This window comes from Danio aesculapii, chromosome 1, assembly GCF_903798145.1.
Source record: "Danio aesculapii chromosome 1, fDanAes4.1, whole genome shotgun sequence".
Lineage (NCBI taxonomy): Eukaryota > Metazoa > Chordata > Actinopteri > Cypriniformes > Danionidae > Danio > Danio aesculapii.
In genome coordinates this window covers 50,521,867-50,545,073 of record NC_079435.1, presented here as the reverse complement: position 1 = coordinate 50,545,073, position 23,207 = coordinate 50,521,867, and the positions used below count along the sequence as shown (strand labels likewise).

General features: G+C 34.9%; 2 protein-coding genes and 1 long non-coding RNA gene across 3 annotated transcripts in view; all 3 read right to left on the bottom strand.

Moving 5' to 3' along the window:
* Nucleotides 1-548: 548 nt before the first annotated feature.
* LOC130218339 (OX-2 membrane glycoprotein-like) lies at nucleotides 549-3,639 on the bottom strand. The gene is made up of 5 exons (XM_056450555.1): nucleotides 3,505-3,639; nucleotides 3,076-3,411; nucleotides 1,657-1,962; nucleotides 1,380-1,478; nucleotides 549-1,247 (listed from the first exon to the last, which is right to left on the bottom strand). Exons 1-5 carry the CDS (start codon nucleotides 3,545-3,547, stop codon nucleotides 1,186-1,188), a joined length of 846 nt encoding a protein of 281 aa, XP_056306530.1. The 5' UTR covers nucleotides 3,548-3,639; the 3' UTR covers nucleotides 549-1,185.
* Nucleotides 3,640-9,183: 5,544 nt separating this feature from the next.
* Nucleotides 9,184-12,270, bottom strand: LOC130232282 (uncharacterized). Its single transcript, XR_008838102.1, has 2 exons — nucleotides 12,109-12,270; nucleotides 9,184-10,086 (listed from the first exon to the last, which is right to left on the bottom strand). It is a non-coding gene; the product is annotated as an uncharacterized LOC130232282 (long non-coding RNA).
* Nucleotides 12,271-12,293: 23 nt separating this feature from the next.
* LOC130221280 (nectin-3-like) overlaps nucleotides 12,294-23,207 on the bottom strand; it is a 14,376-nt gene continuing 3,462 nt past the window's right edge. The window contains exons 2-4 of the mRNA XM_056453697.1: nucleotides 22,248-22,375; nucleotides 18,213-18,548; nucleotides 12,294-12,707 (exon numbers count right to left, since the gene is read on the bottom strand). Coding sequence (XP_056309672.1) covers nucleotides 12,394-12,707; nucleotides 18,213-18,548; nucleotides 22,248-22,375 — 778 coding nt within the window. The 3' untranslated portion in view covers nucleotides 12,294-12,393. The remainder of the gene's footprint in view (nucleotides 12,708-18,212; nucleotides 18,549-22,247; nucleotides 22,376-23,207) is intronic.

Here is a 23,207-nt window from a genome sequence, read left to right as displayed (position 1 = left end):
CAAACATGCACTGTTTTACAAATGTTTTAAACTTGTAAAACTCATTCTTGATCACATTTGATGATGACTGATGATCACAGAGCGCTGAACAGATCTTTTAATCCCGGTTGCTTTGTGCATGTCCTGTCTTGTTAATATAATTATACATGTTATTACAGAGACATGTTAATACACGGCGGTCAATCAATTCGGTGGGCGGACAAACCGCACTTCTATGTCACATTGCGGTGGGCCTCAAAATCGGAGGGATTTGGATCCTATTTTAATGTCAGGAAATTTTTTTTAAAATAATTTTTTTGTCTTTATATCACCCCAATATGACTGTAGACACACTATACCTACACACAGTTCTGTCCAAACAGCTTACAAACGATGATTTTCATCATAGGTGCCCTTTAATGTTCTCCTGAAAACAAAAAGTCACCTATCTTGGATGACCCGAAGGTAACTAAATAAATAGCAAATGTAGATTTTTGGGTGAACTGTCCGTTTAATGCAAGTTTAAAAAAAGTCTTAGAAAATCAGTAGATCTATCATTTTCCTTTTAATTCAGTGCAAAACAACCAGTTCCATATATAGTTACAGATGTGTTACATTTGTTAGTTACATTTGTCAAATACAAACATTAATGTTTATTTTGTAATAAATAACTTTTTCCTAAATAAACATGTAGCAATCTTTCTGTAAAAAACAAATAAAGTGCAAAAACTGACAACAGCAGTAATCTTTCCAAGCAGCCTTTAAAGTGCATTGCAGTAAACAATAAAACATTTCACCTCATTTCCAACATTTTCACATTTCAGCTTCTGTTTAAATTAGTAAACAATGATTTTTTTCATTTCTTCCTCAAATGACTGTCACTGTTTAAAACAATACTGAGGAATGACATCACGAGAAAGCATTAAAGAAAGAAGAATACAGAACTTGCATTTATAAATTAGTTTCAACTTCAGAGGAAGTAATAAAATAATTTAGTTTGTTTCATTACATTCAACCACCCTACCAAGGCTACCATTCAACCAAAATGTACCAAATCTACATAATCTAGCATTACATAGTAATGTAAAAATAAATTCATTATATTTAATAAATAAGTAAAAATTAGAAATACAGGAATTCTTTAAGAAACACAAAAAACTCACAGTGACAAAACAAACAATGATATACTTTGAGGTAGCTCCAGATTTAACATTCCTCATTTGAGTCATGAAGTTTTTCAGCAGAAGATTTTAGCCCAAACCTGTCTCCTTTAGAGAAAAATGAAAAACACTCTTTAATTTAAACTACAATAGTTTGTAATTGACATGCTTCTCTTTAAAGTTGACATCATGCTATATTATATTATCTTTTAATGCAAAAGAAAAAGGTTTGCTGCTCACTTTTTCGTTTGTAGTAAATAAAGATGACAGTAATGAGAATAACCACAACAGCCATGACAGCGAGGACTGAAAATGTGATGATGTAATTTCTTGATGCATCTGAAAAACAAAAAAGCAATATTTTTCATTTAACACTGATGAATACTGCAGTTAAAAACATTCAAATGGCAACTTAATGAAGCTGAGTGCTTAAAATTGTAACATCCTAATATTAAGAAAAGATTATAACTAAACATTGTGGTTTTATTCTAGATGAAATCCATGTTGAACTTGTTACCTTCATCAGGCTGTTGTTGTCGAGGTATATAGATTGTTTCACTCCTCTCATAGTCATCACTCTGAGCCAAACACTCCACGTACTTGCCATGAAACTGGGATAGCGGAAGTGTGATGTTGCTTGTAACGGTGGTTGAGCTGTCATTGTTGTGGGTTGTGAAATTATCTGACCTGAAGTGCTTCAGCTCTTGTTCTGTGGATTTCCACTGGATTGTTGGAGCTGGTTTACCAGTGGCTGAACATGAAACCACAACATCTGGATCAGAAGTGTCTGCAGGATTCACTGCTGCTGTTATTTCTGAGATACCTGGAAAATACCAGCAACAAACATGTTATGCCATTGGAAAAACATCTAAACACAAGTTTGACTCAACGCTTTCAGTTTGCATGAATGCTAAAAAAAAAAAAAGCTCAAATCTATATTATTGACTTTCTGTATTATTCTGTTAACCGTTAAATTATTTAAAATGTATAATGTTTTGACTCTTGCCATATAAACAAACATATATATACACATCCTGAACATGATTTGATAAGGTTAAACCATCCTAAAAAGTACCACTCATTTTGTGATTTGTCATTAAAAATGACATCATGGGAAACTAATATCTCTTGCTGGGTACTTTCAGCGGGGTAATTTTGTTTTTATGCTCACTCAAAACCTCACCAAATGTTTGAGATATCAGCCCAATATTTCAATCACAAATAAATTAGATGCATGACATTTAAACTTTATTGTAACACGTACAACATTTACTTTTAAACTTTTACAGTACCATAAACAAAATACATACCTATAAAAGTATAACTATTATCCTTTTTTTTATATAATCTACCAAGTGTCACCTTTACAAAAAAATCCAAACTTAAGTACAATTTGGAAGATTTCTCTTTCAAAAGTACCCGCGGTTTAAATAAAGTAGTTGTTTTTTGAGTGGCCTCCCTCTAGTAGTTCTAAATCTTTATGAGTTTGGTTTGTTGAACACAAAAGATGTTTTGAAGAAAGCTGAAAACCTGTAACCACCAATTTTCATAGTGGGGAAAACAAGTCAATGCTTACAGGTTTCCAGTATTCTTCTTTTGTGTTCCACAGAAGAAAGAAACAGGTATGGAACAAGTGAAGGGTGATTAAATGATGACAGATTTTCATTTTTGGGTGAACTATCCCCTTAATTAAGTAAATATGTATATATGCAAATATAACCACTGCATACATATAATGTAGTACAATAAAATACACCAAAATACTAAATATTACACTCTTGTACTGTACATTTTTAAGACTAATTTTTGATCACCACGGGAACACACCAGCAAACGGTTAACGCTTACTTTATGTAAAGCATGGGCGTTAGTATTATTTATTCGTTTTTAGTTAACTGTAATAAGCACGGTTATGTCAAATTGTTGTTTAACCTACCTTTAACAGTGACGCACAGGGTTTCTCGTTTGGGTCCTGTTGGATACACTTTAAAGGAACAAATGTAGCAAGCCTCATCTTCAAATGTTGTGTTTTTGATCTCAATAGTTGTTGAATTAAACGATGCTTGGAAAATGATTTTTCCGACAAAGTCCTCATCCACATTATCCTTGAAGCGCTCGCTGAATGTGGCCAGAGTGTGTACATCCTGCGCGCGCACCCGCTGCCACGTCACCTGTTTGACGCCGGACACGAACGGCAGAGTACAAGAGAGAGAAGCATCCTGACCAAACACAACAGCCGTGTCTCCTCGTGCCACTATTTCCGAAGAATAAACTGCGAATATAAACAAATAAGTTTTTAGGTAACATATTTAACATGAAAAGGAATTCAGTTGTATGTAATAAATGTGCGATTCTCGTAACCAACCTCTAGTTGTGTAGCTTAAAACTAGGATCAGCAAAGGCAACATGTTGAATGGCGTCCATGGTCTGTTTGTAACACAGAGTAGCTTTTATACAGTATACTGTAGCAATCAGGGACTCCCCATCACCTGAGAAATCAGTTTCATGCTAGGCAGTCTCTGGTATTACCATGATGATGTGTTGCGTTAAACACGTAACTTCTTGCAATCTGATTTTATTTTTGGTTTTGGTTGGAAACACGGAAGTACGGGAGATTCCTCTTGATATACCCTCTGGGAACTAATGCACCACAGTGTAAAGTATGTTTCCCGGAAGCTGACATGCAAAAGCAGAATTGGTTTGTAATTTTTTTTCTTTTTCTTTTGCTGTCTCGTGTAAAAAAGGTGTTTTTTTTTTTTGTAATAGCCTACTCGTTTAAATAGTAAATGACGCAACAAAGTATTTAATTGTTGTTTAGCTTATGCTACTGACGTATTAGAAGAAAAAACTAGCATAACTTGAAAACTAAAAAATAGATTGTTGGGTGCAGGGTGTGAATAATATATGTTTCTTTTTTTTATGTTTAGTAATATGTCTCAGTGAACCAAATTTATATATTTTATTCAAATACATCTAATTTATTAATCAAACTTGTTATTAGACAATGTTTTCCGTGTTTTGAGGGATATTGAGTGGTTCTCAATGACTTTTGTGATATTAAATAAAAGAGGGTAGCTTTGCTTTTCTGCACCTATTTTAACGGATAACCATGAAAGACTGCACACACACACACACACACACACACACACACATATATATATATATATATATATATATATATATATATATATATATATATATATATATATATATTTCACTGTTTAACTTCCATGTGCGAGCCAGTTATAATAAAACACAAACTATGCATCTAGTTTTATAGACACATACACAACCTTTTTTTTAAAGAAACATGTTATGTGAACACTTAGGCTGGGTCTGAAACCGCATACTTCCATACTATTTAGTATGCTAAAATCAGTATGTGAGCCGAGTAGTATGTCCTAATTCATAGAATTCAAAAATCAGTATGCAAGAAGTACCCAGATGACCTACTACTTGGTGAGGGGTCTGGATGCAGACCTGGTGCAGTGCAATCTGAGCTGCATTTAATGCTTTTTGATGCACTCACCTAACCCCACCCCTAACCCTACCCGTCATAGTGACGTCACTCACTCCATTGAGTGCATTGTGTCTGACATTGCATCGCATCATAAAATCTGCATCCAGACACTATTGACTACTTTTGGCGAGATTCTTAAGTGCACATCCCATGCACGCTGAGCTATGCGGCTGACCAGAAGTGCGATATGCACATCAATATAGCAGCATTATGCCACTGTATAACAATATTTACAATTTTTACAGTACTGGGTCAGACGGTTGGGTTTAGGCTTACGGTGGGGGTAGGCATTAAAAATACGATTTATTAGGTAATTTAAAGATAACACAAATAATCGTTACTGTGATGGTTGGGTTTGGGGGGAGGGGTTAATGTAAATAAAATACAATTAATGGGAAATTTAATAAATAACATAAAAAATTCTTGTTAACTTCCGGCAGCAACCCTATCCAATCTAGCAACAACCCGACGCAACTGACGCAGGTAGGTCACGACAAAATGGCGGAAGTAGTATTTCAGAATTCCATTTATACTTCTCACATTCATACTGTAAAGAACAAACTTTTCTAAAGGCATGTAGTACGTTTAAATTCAAATGCAGCACCCACTGCGCAGTAGGCAGTTTTGCACCCAGCCTTACACTGTCTGTCGGTGCTCTAGATTGGCCGGTTTCAAACCGATGAATTTATGTTTTTGGGGCAAACAGGCATTTACAATGGTATGAACCATTATAGGGGTGGTCAAATGTATATATTGAAGTTATCTATTATTTTAATTATAAATTTTATTTAAGAGACAGATCAGAGCAAACTACTTCATAACTATTAAAAAGCAGATCCACTATACATCTTGTTTTGATGTCCTTCAGGGGGGATCAAGCGGTAATTAGGGGAGTCTGACACATCCCCACCCTACTCTCCCTAAAACCCCCTTCCAATTTGCATCCTGGTTGGGTGGATCTATCAACGAAATGGTCCAATTAAACGAGAATGACTAAAATTGAGGTAATAAAATTGGCCATTATCTTATCTTTTCATTTTTATCTGTTTAGCATTTACCTTAAGCTTTGATATGCTTCCGAATAACACTGTTGTAAACTAAAGGGATAATTTTCTTAGTAAATTCCCTCCCTGTGTGGATAAAGTGTTGCACTTCTAGTTAACTACATGATCTTCTCGTGAATTGTTAATGAGCCGGTCTGAAGGTGAATGAAAAGGAAAACTTTGTGGAATGCTTTTGAAATTTGACAGGTGTTTGGTTGTATGGAAAATAACTACCTAGAAACACCTGATACCCTATAACTGTTTTTGTCTTTCTGTTTTTGATCACTGATTCATTGGGTACTTTTCTTACATTAACAATGCATGTGATGTGACTCGAATGAGTGATACTGGATATGATTCAACGTGCTTGCCAGTAGCTACCTGTTTTTTACAAGTGTTGTTAACCTACCTCTAACAGTGACGCACAAGGTTTCTCATTTGGGTCCTGTTGGATACACTTTGAAGGAACAAATGTAGGAAGCCTCATCTTCAAATGTTGTGTTTTTGATCTCAATAGTTGTTGAATTAAACTTGGAAAAAGATTTTTCCGACAAAGTCCTCATCCACAGTTTCCTTGAAGCGCTTGCTGAACATGAACACTGATTCACTGGGTACTTTTCTTACATTAACATTGCATGTGATGTGACTCGAGTTAGTGTTACTGGATATGATTCAACGTGCTTCCCAGTAGCTTCCTCACTGGCATGTGTAAACTTCCTGTGTTTTTTTGTTGTACTTTCCTTTAAAGGGCACATAGTTTACCCCTTTTTTATGATTTAATATTAATATTATGGTTTTTCTGAGTGTGCCAGTTTAGGTTCAGTTTAAAACACAGTTCAGATTGTTTTATTATAATGTGTTAAAAAGTGTTATTTTGGGGGTGTGTACACAGCTCGCTGTTTTAGGGGTGTGTTGCTTCACATGTAGATTAGTTTCGGCTTCCTGCCCAACGTAACAAGGGGGCGGAGCCAAGAGCTCACTCTCTGTGTTTGCAACAGAGTCAGACAGGCAGACTGACAGAAGGGAGACGTACACATGTTTGCAAACCTACCTAAAGATACAACCAATACTTCCGATTAGAGCGATAATGTGGAGAATATTGATCTTGTGTTGAGCCCAATGAGCCTTGCATCTTAAAAGAGAGCAAGAATGTTCCTTTAGTGATATCGCTTTGACTCACGCTGAAAATGGCGGACGTGAATCAACAAACTGAGGATATGATGACGCGCCTGTCAGTCAATTCGGTGGGCAGGGGGACCGCACTCCTACGTCAAGTTGCGGTCGGCCTGAAAACCGCTCCAATTGGTCCACCGTTTTTTATGTTGTTAAATTGAAAAAAAAAAAGCAGTGGGTGTATTTATTTCACCCCAATATGACGCTCTATACACTATATCTGCACACATGTCTGTCCAAACAGCTTGAAAAGTAGATTTTTTTTACCATAGGTGCCCTTTAATTTACTGTAAACTGTGGTTTGTTCATTGTTTGTAGGCTACTTTGCTTTATTTCACTGAAGCAAGGGTTACCAATCATTTAAATTAATTTAATCCCCGTTCAATTCCTGTGATATGAAGATTGATGCTTTTGCAACATTATAAAACATATAGTCATTTTTTTATACTGCCAAACGACATATACTGCCATAGTTAACAGAATAATTCTATAAAAAATATATTTAAATCTAACCATATGTTTACAGGAAAACCTGTAAAAACCATTGAATACTTGCCATACAGTTGAAGTCAGAATTATTAAATTATAAAAAAATTAATAAATAAATAATAATATTTGATAGGGAACGTTTTACTGTTGTTATACTAACATATTGTTAAACTTTTAAAGCACTTACAGAGAGGACAATAACAGAGGTCATATTTTCTTTCATATTTGTGCTTTAGCTCAAGATGCTAACCTCAGACCAGATACCACGTCTAAAAAAAATTCATGTATTTTCATGAAAATATCGTTTTTAAAAAGTGAATGATTCACTAAATATCACAATAACTGAGTTGACAAAGAATTAAACTGATATTGATATATCGTAAACAATTTGTACACGTTAATGAGAGAAGAATAAATGACATGCCTCAACGCCTTCCAGAGTTTCCCACCAGAGAAAGTGACGTCACATGGATCATCTTTAAAACTGATGTAACAGAGTTAACCAAAATGTATAGACACAGACACAAACTGTATATTTTATTACTGAAATTATAAATAATACAGAAAATAAGGTTTAATTCATGGTTTCACTTTAAATGTTTAACTTACACTAAAAACATGAAAATTTGATTTAAATTGCAGTGTATTTGCGGGATCTTAAAAAGTCTTAAATCTCAAAAGCTAAATTTTAGGCATTAAAAAGTCTTAAAGATATTTAAATATTGTGTTGTCTTAAATCTTTTTTAATTTTAATTTTTTAATCTTAATTTTTCTTTTTTCATATATAGCTACTCAATCTGGCCATTAACACTCATACAATCATCAACAATCCTAATCTTAATAAAAAACCTTTTATTTAAAAATTGCATTTTAACTCTATTTGGCACAATGTTTTAATTACTTTCCGTAACATTTCATCACCTTAGAATTATAAGGTTCTATCTGACATTTTTGTCAAAATTGAGTTATTGACATATTCTTATTAAATGACAACGTACAGTATTTATACATTAGGGGATGTTTTTTTATAAATTGTGAACATTTTAGGACTTTTTATTTAAAAAAAAACAAGTTAAACACTGTCTGCTATGGAATGCAAAAACTTTGAAGCTCAATATCTCAAAATCATTCAGAACGCAGATAAAATCTTATAATTCCAAGGTGACGATTTGTTTAAAAGTTCTCCATTTATTTACTGCTGTGGATGCTGACCAGACCTACATTTTTATTATTAAATTATCATTATTGTATTATTAAATGTATTAAATTACGATCATTTTTTGATAAAACAAGTGATAATCTTTTTCAACTGGGATATTCGAAAGAAAATGGATTTAGCCTTGTACAAGTCTAAAATTCCCTTCATAACGGTCTTAAAAAGTTATAAATGTAACTAACTTAACTAAATGAAACCTGCAAAAACCCCAATAATATTTAATGTTAATTAAAGCTGAATATGATTCAGGAAGCAGTGTAAAATACGCATAAGTGTAGTTTTTTTAATCAATATTTCCAAACTAAATGTAAAAAAGTAAATAAAAATGTGATGTGATGAATTAAATATTTATCATTGAATATCAGTTTACGGTTTAGATTATAAATTATAAGAACAAAATATAAATATGATTTGTTTTACTGCAAATACAGTAATTTACAGTAATAAAACAGCAATAAAATATAAGGTAAGATATATAAAAGCTTTTCCAATAAATAGAAAAGACAAACAAACAAGCATTTTACAGTTTTATAACTATTATAAACCAATTATAAACTATATTATAAACCAACTATAGTGTATTTATGACAGAAGCCAGAGGAATTTGGCTCCAGCAAGCATTTTTATTGCAGAGAATTACAGACAGATGACCTGTGATTTTGCTGAAAAGCATGTACGTGTATTGATCAGCAAGTAAGTGAAACTTTAAATTGGTATGACATTTATGAGTTTCAAATTTTAATGTTTGGCTCTTGAGCAACACACAATTCACATCTAGTAAATTTACAAATCAAGGTAAAAAATGCACACAGTAAACAAACCACAAAAGCACAACAAATGGAAATATACAAAGTCTTCACACGTAAAAAAAATAAAATAAATCCTAGATTCATAAAGTGCAGAGTTTACAGTAGACAATGTTTGTGGATACACAGGGTGAATTTATGCAAACATCGGCGACATGGTGGCTTAGTGGTTAGCGTCACAGTGAGAGGGTTGCAGGTTCGAGTCCCGGCTGGGCCAGTTGGCATTTCTATGTGGAGTTTGCATGTTTTCCCTGTGTTGGCGTGGGTTTCCTCCGGGTCCTCCAGTTACCCCCACAGTCCAAAGACATGCGCTAAAGATGAATTAAATAAACTAAATTGACCATAGTGTGTGCATGTGAATGTGAGAGTGTGTGGGTGTTTCCCAATACTGGTTTGCGGCTGGAAGGGCATCCACTGCGTAAAACATGCTGGAATAGTTGGTGGTTCATTCTGCTGTGGCGACCTCTGAAATAAAGCCGTCGTATGCTGTCATAAATCATGCGGTGTTGGTGGTCCTCCAGAAATGTGCATGGTTGAGAAACACTGCATTAGGCCACAATTGCTAGCTTATGCATGAATGTAAACAAAGTGACTATTACAACAGGGAAGGAATGTAGCATCAGAAAAGCCTGAGAGTTTGAATAAAGTGGAAGCTGAGCAGCAGTTCATGCTGTGCATTCAGATTTCAGATTTTTTGAATCTGTAATAAAGAAAGAAAGAAATCAAGTTAATACCATGTGATTTCATTTGACAAAATTGTTTTGTTTCTCCCAATTGGTTTATATTGTATCCTTTTTATTGATTCATTTATTTTCAGATGTGTGTATGATTTATTTTATGATGTTGTTCTATACTGTTAACTTTTGATAAAGCAAAATTCTCAAGTGAAATTGGAGCAATGACATTTTCACAGTATTTCCCATAATATTTTTTCTTCGGGAGAATATTAATTTTATTTTAACTGTTTACTCGCTAGTAAAGCATTCAGTTTTTCCACTTACAAAGTCTGCCATGTAAATAGCAAATGTGTCATGGTGCGACACAACTAAATCATAAAGGGAACGTAAGATAAGACTCTGATTGGTTTAATGCACGTTATGCTCAAAACACAACCAGAACTCAATAAGCACAACCCGGTTAGAGCATTAGCTGCGGTGCAAAGCATATTTTCCATCCTTAAAATAGCAAAAGTTGATTCGGACGCGCTCCTAATGCTTTTACGCCATGAGCTTTAGACTTTGTGTCTAGATCAGGGATGGGCAAACTCGATCCTGGAGGGCCGGTGTCCCTGCATAGTTTTGCACCAACCCTAATCAAACACACCTGCTTGTAGCTTTCTAGTGATCTTGAAGACACTAATTAGGGTGTTCAGGTGTGTTTGATTAGTGTTGGAGCAAAACTCTGCAGGGACACCGGCCCTCGAGGATCGAGTTTGCCCATGCCTGGTCTAGATCATTAAAATAGAGCCCTCTGACGGTTTTCTGGGGAGTCTAACAATATATCCAGGTACTGAAATTGAATAATTCCAATGCAAAAAAGCTTTTCCTACTTTGTTTTGTCTCATTTCTAGTTAAAAAAAAAAAAAATTAAAAATAAAAAAAAATAAAGAGTAAAATATATTTTAAAAAAGATAAAATATTGTTTAATTTTCACTGTCAGAAGAAATAAGTGAAAATGAAGAGTTTTTCCCTAAAACAAGTACAATTATCGGTCCCACTTAATATTAAGTGTCCTTAACTACTATGTACTTACACAGAAATTAATAATTCGTTACAATGTACTTATTGTATAAATACATGTATTTACTGTGTACTTATGCTGGATTAAATACTTGTATGTAATTACATCTGTAATTAACTTCTGTAATTACATTTGTAAATACACTGTTGACCATCCCTTACACCTTAACCCACCCTTAAACCTACCCATACCACCAAACCCGTCCATAACCCTACCCCTATCCCAACTCAAGAGCACCACAAGTGTTCTCAAATACATTATGAACATAGTAAGTACATTGTATTTATTTTTTGGAGCAAGTACATAGTAGTTAAGAACACTTAATATAAAGTGGGACCCAATTATCTGCCAGTGGGGTAAGTGAAGTAATCGTGTTTTCACTTTGAAATGTAGAAATTTGGACTAGAAACAGGACAAAAATTCTAAGTAAGAAATGTTTTTTTTTTTTGCATAAATCAAATAAATTCCATATAAACACAGTGATTAAATACAATTCTGTAGCTCCTTGTCAACTATAATTCAGACTCAACATTGCATATCTTTGCGATGTGATTATTGCAGATGCGCATATTGCGATATCAATGTTGAAACGATATATTGTGCAACCCCAGTCAATATTATTTTTCAATTGGCTACAGAACAAACCACTGTAATAAAAGACTTGGCTAATTACCCTAAATTGCCTAGTTACCCTAGTTAAGTCTTTAAACGGCAGTTTAAGCTGAATACTAGTATCCTAAAAATGTCTAGCAAAATATTATGTACTGCCATCATGACAAAGACCAAAGAAATCAGTTATCAGAAATGAGTTATTAAAACTATTAAGTTTAGAAATGTGTTGAAAAAATATATTATCTCTGTTAAACAAAACATGTATACTGAATATTAATCCCACCAAAATAAGAAATCAAGTTAATATATTTATATAATAATGCTATTCTTTACATGACAATAAAAGTGGTCCTAATTTTTGGCAGCTTACCCTTTAACTTGGTGTGAAGAATGAAGGCGATAATGACGATACTGATGATTACCACAATCAACACCGGAATTATGTAATTTCTTAATGTAACACTGTTCTCTGAGAAAACAAAACGTTGTAGGTATTTATACAAAACAACAATCCAATGAAAAATATGAGCATGTATCGTTTAACTTTTAACTCTAAAATAAAATAAAAAAATGCCACTGTTTGCTGCTTGTGTATTGTAAATATAAGCCTATGCAGTTTTTAATCCACTACCACACCAACTCAAACACTTCAAAGTCAAATCAAGTTACCTTTATGTTCTTTTTGGGGTACCGCAATTGTTTCACTCCTCTCACGATCATCACTCTGAACCAAACACTCCACGTACTTGCCATGAAACTGGGATAGCGGAAGTGTGATGTTGCTTATAACAGTGGTTGAGCTGTCATTGTTGTGGGTTGTGAAATTATTTAACCTGAAGTGCTTCAGCTCTTGTTCTGTGGATTTCCACTGGATTGTTGGAGCTGGTTTACCAGTGGCTGAACATGAAACCACAACATCTGGATCCGAAGTGTCTGCAGGATTCACTGCTGTTGTTATTTCTGAGATACCTGGAAAATACCAGCAACAAAATCACTTGTGTAGAACAAAAAATATTTTAAAAGAAATAAAAGCTGAACTCTTATCATTGTTTTGAGTGTAATAGTAATGCATTCAAAGGTCAAACTTGAGTAACTTGATCAAATAATATGCATTTTGTTTAGTCGCATTAAAAATAAACATAAATTCTTTATTAAGGGTTGGGGTTTTCCTTTGCACTCTTGAAAAGATTCGACTACAGATGACCATGTTGTTAAAATTACCCCTCTCACATACAGCGGTCGAAGAATGAAACTGAAATGATTGGATTCAGACCACAGTAACTCAGTAGTATGGTGTAGGGCAGGTGGTTTCAATCTCGGTCCTGGAGTTCTGGTGTACTGCAGATTTTAGCTCCAACCCCAATCAGACACACCTGGGCTATCTAATCAAGCTCTTACTAGGCTTACATCCTTCCAGGTGTGTTGAGGCAAGTAATGCAGCTAAAATCTCCAGGACACCGGATCTTGAGAACCCCCTGGTGTAGGGCCTCCTTTTGTGGCCAATACAGCATTAATTCCTCTTTGGGATGACCGATACGAGTCCTGCACATTGGCTAGAGGGATTTCAAGCCATTCTTCCTGCAGAACAGTAGTCAGGTCACTACATGATGCTGGTAGAGAAAAACGTTTCCTGACTCGATTCTTCAAAACACCCCAATGTGACTCAATATTATTTGGATCTGGTGACTGTGCAGGCCATGGGAGATGTTCACCTTCAGTTTCATGTTCATTAAACCACTCTGTGGAATGGCCACCAGGTTGTTCAAATTTAGCAATGAAACCTCCAACACTAAATTGGCCAGTGTTTCAGTTTCATTGTCCAACCCTAGATGTGGTGTCACTCACATGTAATGTGTATGTAATATGCATGACTGCTCTTATCATTAACATGTCTGTGCTTTACATGGGGACAATAACAGTATTCTTTACTAAAACTTGCTCTTTAAAACCTGTGCGAGCCATGAAAATCACACCCGGTCACAACTAAACACATTAGGATGTACTTATTGGGATATTACTTCAAAAATGGCTGCAAAAACAGTTTGCGATGTGTAATTTGATCTTTTGAGACTGTAAATGTCTAATAAAATGCACAGTATTCACTATACCATCTCACTCTAGACTTATTATATTACAGGCTGCTAATAGAAAAATCATGAAAGCCCCTTTCACTTTTCTGAAATTGGAAACTGAATGAAAAGCTTCAGTTGCATTTTGAGCAGAGTTTGTTGATCCAATGAGGTACTTTTCCATTCCTAGATGGATCTCTTTGTACCTTCTGATTCATTATTTATCAGTTTGGGCTCATTTGTATTATCATGGATGAAACAGCTTGTTTTTCCACCTAAACAACATTTATTGTGCATAAGCTCCGCATCCTACACTTTAATAAACAATTCAAGAGTTCACACTTAGATATTGTTTGATGCTATTAGCAGGTTTGGCATGCTGTCCTGGGAGAGAACCCTGAGCTTGGAGATAATTGAGCCCAGGGCTCCCGCCTGGTCAATAGAGCATGTAAGGGGAGTACGAGATCAGGTGGTTCTCGAAAGCTCCCCGTGGTAAAGGATGAAAGGGGGAGAAGGGGTGGATGGGGATGGGGGTGTTTTTCTTCGGAAAACAAAGATAAGGGAGTAACTTTTGCTAGGCTACTTATAGTGAGTTTGGATTAATCTGATTGGCTAACTAATGATTGTAGATGAGAGACCAGCTGCAGTCAATCATATCACGTGCTCCTCTCGAAATTAGTTTGTGAAACTTCACTTAAGACATTGGAGCAAGCAGTCATAAAGAAGCCCTGTTTATTTCCAGTGTGTTAACAGCTTGTCTATGAAAGCAGTCTGATTTTGTGTAAAGGATGTGCAGAGAATTAGCTATTCTGTACTCAACTGATTATTTGTTTGGCAACCAGAGCTTCTAATGGCAGCTGCAGTGACACAATGACTTTTCCAACAGGCTCTTCATTTCAAGGATGCATCCTTTGTATTGTATGTAAAATTGCATGAGGATTTCAGGTGTGATCCAATTTAGTTTTTTTAAATAAATGTCACATCACTGTCTTTTTTGAATGCTTTTATACATTATATACCTCTAAAAGTCTTTTGAGTATGGTGAAATCTGGTGGCCTATGATTGTATAAAATCTAATAATTGAAAAAAATATCCATTTTGGGGGTCAGGGGGCATGGGGTTGTATGTGTAAGTGTTCGACACATTGAGTATGTTTGTACATTTTTGGACAAATTAAAAAAGCTTTTTATTTTTATTGGCAAAAAACAACAACATGGTGGTTCAGTGGTTAGCACTGTCACCTCACAGCAAAAAGGTTGCTGGTTCGAGTCGCGGCTGAGCCAGTTGGCATTTCTGTGTGGAGTTTGCATGTTCTCGCTTTGTTCTGGTGGATTTCCTCCGGGTGCTCCGGTTTCCTCCACAGTCCAAAGACATGCGCTATAGGTGAATTGAATAAACAAAATTGGCCATAGTGTATGTGTGTGGATGAATGTGTATGGGTGTTTTCCAGTACTTGGTTGCAGCTGGAAGGACATCCACTGTGTAATACATATGCTGGATAAGTTGGTGGTTCATTTCGCTGGAGCGCCCCCTGATGAATGAAGGGGCTAAACTGAAGGAAATGGCGAAAGAAAAAAAAAAATTGCTTGATATTTTATGGGTGCGCAAAGATTTTTTTAACAGCTTATCATTGAGTCCTCTTTTTTCATGTGTTCAGATGGAAAACTTACAATAACTAGCCAAGTTGTGGGCTGCTCATATTAAGGAGACTATGTAAAAAATCTACAATAGATTATTTTGCCTTACAAAAAAAAAATAATAATAAATAAATAAAAAACACAGTCCTCTAGGATGCCTTGAGGGTTCAAAGTGTTTCTTGGACACACGTCTGCCTAATCTCCATGCATCATCTGCATCCTAACCCTTTACCTGCCTGCTCTACCAAATGGTTGACCATGTTTTGAATGTTTTAAATAATGACTGTTTTAAAGAACGACTGTTTTAAATAATGGTTTACACTACACAGAATTGTTGGTTTACAAAAAAAAATTAAAACAAATATAATCCTGTTGCACTACTACACTTGAGAAATGAGAAATATTTTATGGCATACCAACATTTTTTTATTTTGAACACATTTTTAAATAAACTGATCTTACACTTCATATTTTCAGAGTATATGTATTAAAACCAGTACTTTTATCATAACGCAACATATCAACCATTTGGTAGAGGTATTTTAGAAATTATGGAATGTGGAATGGAGTGTGTTAACTAGCAACATTAGGAGTTGCAATCCAAAAATGTTTTTCTTGGTGGGGTAGTTAAAGGGTTAAATTAAACATACTTGTCAATCACTTGAATGCTTTATTCTAAAGTGCCCTTGTTCATGGACGGTTTTGAGCACTTGAGTTTGGAATGACCCTTCAATATGGCAGCCATATTTATTCTCACTCCCAAGTGCCTTTTGGTAGTGGATTTAATCCTTTCAGAAAGAGTAATACTGTACATGTACAAGTAGGGATGCTCAAAATAATCGATGAACCGTTAACTGAAAGGGCGCATTTGTAACCAATTAATGGTATCAGTTGAACAATTAAAAAACATTATTTTATATATTTTTTTGTATGGCTGCATAAGGGGCCAATCAAATGCGGGGTTTTTTTGCGTTGAGGGGCATCTTTTCAATGGTTTACTAAAGGCTGCAAGTGTTTTGCACGCGCTCATCCCAGACCAGCAGTGTTTGTGTTGTCAAGACAACTACAGAGAACTTTTAAAGACTAAATGGAGGAGGGACTAGTCTAGTGCTCGCTGTTTCAAGTTATCCAGAGGTGTATGACTTTACAAATCTTGAATATCACAATATTATTAAATATTACAATTGTAACAACATAGACAGCAACACTCTTGCACAATCAATACCCAGCTGATTCAGTCGTTTCATAGTGACATAAAAAAAGAGCACCGTGCTTCTTTTTTCCTTGTCAACAAAAAAGGCAGTGAGGTGCGCCTCACGTTTTTGAAACGGAAAAGCGTGTTTGCTATGATTGGCCCCTTAATGTGCAACTGCAACACATATTTGTTAACTGTTTTAACTTGTTAAAACAGACTTTAGCTTTCATTTTACACCTTATAAAGCATGTATGCAAATTAAAACAATATCATATTTAACTAAAAAAACTATCTACAAAAAGTCAACATATGCACGCATTGTCATTGACTTTTCATCACGGAGCATGCGCACTTGAACCGAGAGTGAGAGAGGAAACCATATGCCAATAATCTTAAAATAATGATTTTTAAATGTAAAAAGGTTTTGTGATATAATAAGAACAGCAGGGCATTAAATAAATGCATATTTTCCATGGAGCGAGCGATTTGAGGAAGTCTGCTATTTTTATTTGATGGAAGACAAAAACATATGATTGGAAAAAACAGCCTATTCCCGTTCTTAAAAAGGATTCAGTCAGTGTTTTCGTTTTGTAATCTAAATTAATAATTTAAGTGAAAAATAATTTAGGGCAGGCCTATTTATTTAATTCATTTTATTTAGTTTATTCTGTTTTTCTATGCTATTGGAAACACTGCAGGTGCGTGAAGATAATCTGTTGTTATGTTCTGTTATTAATATGTTCGCATGTTAAAATAAATCAGTATTTTAAAATGCAATATTTAATGTGTCAGACACAGAATAGACACGTCAATTTTTTTAAAAATTTAGTAATAATTTAATATTAATCTGACCAGTTAACCGTTAATATCCGATTAACGAGCGGCGGTTGTCGGTTAGCAAAATTAAATAAAATGAGCATCCCTATGTACAAGGTCTCTGACTCCTAAAGTTACTGCTTTGTAACTCCAGTGTGTATACCTCAGGGTAGTTTTACTGCTGTGGGTAATTTCCTTAATGCTATGGTTATTAATAAAAATGCTTCCAAAGTAAAGCTACATTAAAATGGATAGTTCACCCAAAAATGAAAATGTACCCACTATGTACTCATCCTCAAGTGGTTTCAAACCTTTATGAGTTTCTTTCTTCTGTTGAACACACAAAAAAAGGCATGGTTACAGATATAGCCATTGACATCCATAGTAGGAAAAACAAATACTGTGGAAGCCAATGGTTACAGGTTTCTAGCTTCTTCAAAATATCTTCTCTGGTGTTCAACAGAAGAAATAAACTTAAACAGGTTTGAAACTGGTTAAAATAAAAAATAATAATGACATTTTTTTTATTTTTGGGTGAACCATCCCTTTAAGTCAAACTCTTGACTATTTAAAGCTATATTAAACATTTCCATTGTTATTACACTGGAAATAGATTAAGTTCACATGCAAAGTATTTTAACCTAAAACACAAATATCAAACCACTCTTTCTGCAAAAGGAAATAATGGGTTTAAAACACGTGACAACCTGTGGTTATACTGGTATGCCCTACTCTTGGTATTGAGCGTTTAACCTACCTTTAACAGTGATGCACAAGGTTTCTCGTTTGGGTCCTGTTGGATACACTTTAAAGGAACAAATGTAGCAAGCCTCATCTTCAAATGTTGTGTTTTTGATCTCAATAGTTGTTGAATTAAACGATGCTTGGAAAATGATTTTTCCGACAAAGTCCTCATCCACATTATCCTTGAAGCGCTCGCTGAATGTGGCCAGAGTGTGTACGTCCTGCGCGCGCACCCGCTGCCACGTCACCTGTTTGATGCCGGACACGAACGGCAGAGTACAAGAGAGAGAAGCATCCCGACCGAACACAACAGCCGTGTCTCCTCGTGCCACAATTTTCAAAGCATAAGCTGTGGAATACAAAACAAATCCATAATGTATTAAAGCTTCCACCATCTCAAGCAGTTTAAGTAGCCATTTCAGTTAGATGTCAATTACAAACCTCCTCTGAGCAAAGCTAAAGTGATTAGAAGATGCAGCATGTCTAATCTTTTCTGGTATGAGTCTGTGAACTGATTATTATGGGTGTTTTCTACATACAGCATGTCATGGGTTTTCCCAAAAGCTTTTCCTTGTAATCAGGGAAATTTGAAATCAGTGTGAGTTTGTGACTTGTTTTTTCCACATTTAATAAAAGACAATTCTCACAGACGTTTAAAGAAATTAAAGAATTTTTAAATGATTGTGATTGTGACTGCAAAAAAAAAAAAAAAAAGAAGTTTATATGTTGCAAATTCTTCAATAAAAAATGTATTCATCAGAATAGAAAATCAGAATTTATTGAATATGTTTTGCATAATTATGTTCAATATTTCCCAACAAGATTAAAACATCAACACTAAGATACTATTCATTCAATAATTACATTTATTTATAAAAATAATTTTAGGGACGCATTCAATTATTCAGAAGAGACAGTAAAGAAATTTATAACGTAACAAAACTAGTAATCAAAAAATCCTGAAAACACACACACACACACACACACACACACAATACTTTAACCAGCACTGCTGCGTAATTAATAATAAAATATAGATTTCCTAAAGCAGCAAGTCATCATGTTTACTGAAAATCATACTGAGTTCTGAAACATCACATGACTCTGATGACAGGAATATAAATGACATTTCTGCTTTTACATCACATCAGCATGTGTCAGTGTCACATCAGTTGTTTTAGTCATCACTAAAAAAAAAGAGTTTTAAATTGCAATAATTATCCCAAATATTACTATTTTACAATTAAACGAATGCTGCATCTCTGAGATCTCTTAAAAAAAACAATAATCCCAAATTGTTGAAGGGCAATGCACGTCAAAATATCATGTCTACATGAAAAAAATATTACGCAACAAACTGTGAAGTGCTTAAAAAAGGTTAGCTGTAAAATCTAGATTAGGTCTAACTAAGTTAAGTACTGAGAGTATACTGTTTACTCTTCAACATACTTGTATTTTTAACTCTAGTGTGTGCGTGTGTGTGTGTGTGTGTGTGTGTGTGTGTGTGTGTGTGTGTGTGTGTGTGTGTGTGTGTGTGCGTCAGCTGTATAACGTTTGGTGATTCCTGGCAGGGCTATCCAGTACTTTCCAAAAAAACGTAATAAACACTTGACAGTACCAAACACTTTCGCTTTTATTTTTTCAGCGTGTAATGTATTGTGTACCGCTATTACACTTTATTTTCACTATTGCGGCATTTACGCGTTTGACTAACCTTTTACTAACAATGTAACATCCTGTAAATGAAAAATTTTGACATCCTGTTTAACTTACCTCGTGAATTTCACAATGAATCCAGGCGACTGCTCTCATACTGCAAGTAGACTGAATGCAGCAGGAGAAATGAAAGCAGACTTCTCGACGTCGAGGGTCATAACTCACAAGTAACTAATCAATCACGCATACTCAAAACATCCGGTTTCTTTTTCAGATTAACATATCAAATTAGATTTTATTTTCAAAATAAAAGTCTTTTGACGATTGTTGCATCAAATAACTTGGATCTGGTCTTATTGTTCAGTCCTAAAAATATGTTTATAATTTGCGATAAGTTTAATTGAATATGTTTATGATGTTGCTTATTCATGCGACTTAAATTACAATTAAATAAAAAAATTACCAGGGAAAACCTGGAGATATTTAAACCTTTACTGGCTCTTCTCTTATTGCTTTTGTTACAATTTTACAATAAAAAACATTTATTATCTAAGCACATATCAACATATGTTTACTGTGCCAGAAACCACCTTTCTGCTCAGTTAAAATAGATGGGTTAAAAATAGCCCAACAAATAACCCAACATTATTATAGCATGTTCACAACAACTATGGGTTATTTTAACCCAATGCACTGAGTTAAATAAAAATCTAAAATTCAGAAAATGGGTCTGAAATGCGACTGTTGCATCAAAGATCTTCAGATCTGGTTTTATTTTTCAGTCCTAAATGTATGTTTGATGAATATGAATAAAATAATTCTGATATTTAATGTTTGTGATGTTGCTTATTAATGACACTTTAACATTTCTAATTGTTTAAAAACTACCAGGGAAAACATGGGGATATTTAAACCTTTAATGGCTACTGCCTTATTACTGTTGTTGCTGTTATTATATTATTATAATTTTAAATTTATTAACTAAGCACATATCAACAGATGTTTACTGTGCCGGAGACGAATTGTCTGGAACAAATGAAATATTAGGATGAAATTATTATAAAGCATTAGGTTTCTCTATATACATTTTTTAGTTACGATAAAGATTCAGGAACAATTACCATTCAGCCGAGTTATTTGTTTTCCCCGCAGTTACAGAAATTACACGAGAGTCCAAAAATACATGAGTTACTGTTTATTTACTGTTATCAGCGGGAAAGTTTAGACTATACTTAAAAAATAAACCTAAAAATTCCAATGTATTACAGCCAAATAACAACCACCACACATACCACATTCCTAACACATGGTGTATGCAAATTTAGGGATTGTTTAATTTTCTGAAAGTTATAGGACTTTGCTTTTCATACCAGGTTAAATCCAAATGACTTTATTTTCTGATTATTTTCTCATTTAAATAAAATTCTGAGCTGTCATCTGCATTTATTGAGCTAAGGACATTATGACAGACCACTGTTCCCATTTCAGATATTTTGGGTTCAATGCAATGAAATCCTATTCAATTAATTTAACAATGGATTTAATTAGTGCAATTTAATAAACAATTTGGCAACTCATTTATTCATTCATTCATTCATTCATTCATTCATTCATTCATTCATTCATTTTCCTTTCAGCTTAGTCCCTTTATTAATCAGGGGTCGCCACAGGGGAATGAACCACCAACTTATCCAGATTATGTTTTACGCAGCAGATGCCCTTCCAGCCACAACCCAACACTGGGAAACACTTATGGACAATTTAGCTTATTCAATTCACCTGTACCACATGGACCCGGAGGAAACCCACATGAACATGGGGTGAACATGCAAACTCCACACAGAAATGCCAACTGACCCAGCAGAGGGTCCAATTTGGCAACTCAAATATTTAATTAATTAATTTCTCATTAATAACTTGAATAAAATAACTTACATTTTTATATCAGGCGGTTCATGCCGCTATGGCGACCCCTGATAAACAAAACACTAAGCCGAAGGAAAATGAATGCATGGACATTTCATATCACATTAATTTGTCAGTCATGTAAATGTTTTTATGTTTCACATTGTTATGAATGTAAGCAACACCTTGCTTACAGTGTAAATTCCCCCAAAATATATTTCCACATAGAATTATTTGATCTATTTCTTTGTTTTCTAGCTCGCTTCTGTCTAATAAACAGGAAATTGTGTGTTATGCACATTATTTCCAATGGTTGAAATCTAAATAAGCACGATACTAAAATAATTTACAATGGTCAAATATCAATTCTCATGCAAAATATCAAAATAACACAGTACTTGGGTCCTTAGCCCAACGCTCAACCCCCAACCTGGAGGACCAGGACATACACACAGACACTACGGACAATTTAGCTTACCGAGTTCACCTGTAGCGCATGTCTTTGGACTTGGAGAACGGAGCACCTGAAGAAAACCCACATGAACTCCACAAAGAAATGTCAACGGACCCAGCCAGAGCTCGAACCAGCGACCTTCTTGCTGTGAGGCGACTGTGCTGTAAGGGTAAATAAAAGTAAGGCTACTAAAATAAATGGTTAAATGTGGCAATTAAATATGGGCAATTAACTATTAACTAGTAAACATATCAGAAAAAATAAACATAAAAAAACATTGCCTGCAATTTCCCTCATTTCAAAATGTAAACAATAGAAAAGCACTTTCTGCTCCACATTTGTCTCTTTAATCCTGATAGATGGGGATTTGTGATAATGCCTGGAAAAAGAAACTTACCAATCAATTAAAATGGGTTTGTTTACATAAATGTGTATTAAAGGGCACATAGGTTACCCCTTTTTTCATATTTAATATAAGTCTTTTGTGTCCCCAGAATGTGTCTGTAAAGTTTCAGCTCAAAACACCCATCAGATTATTTATTATAGCTGTTTGAAGTGTCTATTTTATAGCTGGAAAAAAGGTTTTGCTGTTTTTTTGTACTGGCCCTTTAAGGCTAGTCCTCCCCGCCCACCCTTCCCACGTGCCTGTCAGCAATCGCCGCCCTCGGCTGCCTCAGGAAGCAGATCTCACATAATGTGTGTGAGAAATACTACAGTAAGAACTTTAATAATCACTATTTGATGCATTTTTTTGTGGATTTGCAACGAGTCACACACAATGTCATCACAAATTTCACGCACACACACAGCAAGGACAAACACATAGCGCACACACATACACACACAAATGTAGCGCTGACATACACACACACAAAGCTCAGACGCGGACACACACACACACACACACACACACACACAGCTCAGACACGAAGACACACACACACACAGAGAGAGAGAGAGAGAGAGAGAGAGAGAGAGAGAGCGAGCGCGTTA

What these genes read in the sequence shown, in the direction of transcription:
- LOC130218339 (XM_056450555.1), bottom strand. Translation starts at nt 3,547, where the DNA reads ATGTTGCCTTTGCTGATCCTAGTTTTAAGCTACACAACTAGAG. An exon ending in CCTGTGCGTCACTGTTAAAG is followed by an intron (nt 1,963 to 3,075) that starts GTAGGTTAAACA and finishes GGTATTTTCCAG; the next exon opens with GTATCTCAGAAATAACAGCA. An exon ending in ACAACAACAGCCTGATGAAG is followed by an intron (nt 1,479 to 1,656) that starts GTAACAAGTTCA and finishes TTTGTTTTTCAG; the next exon opens with ATGCATCAAGAAATTACATC.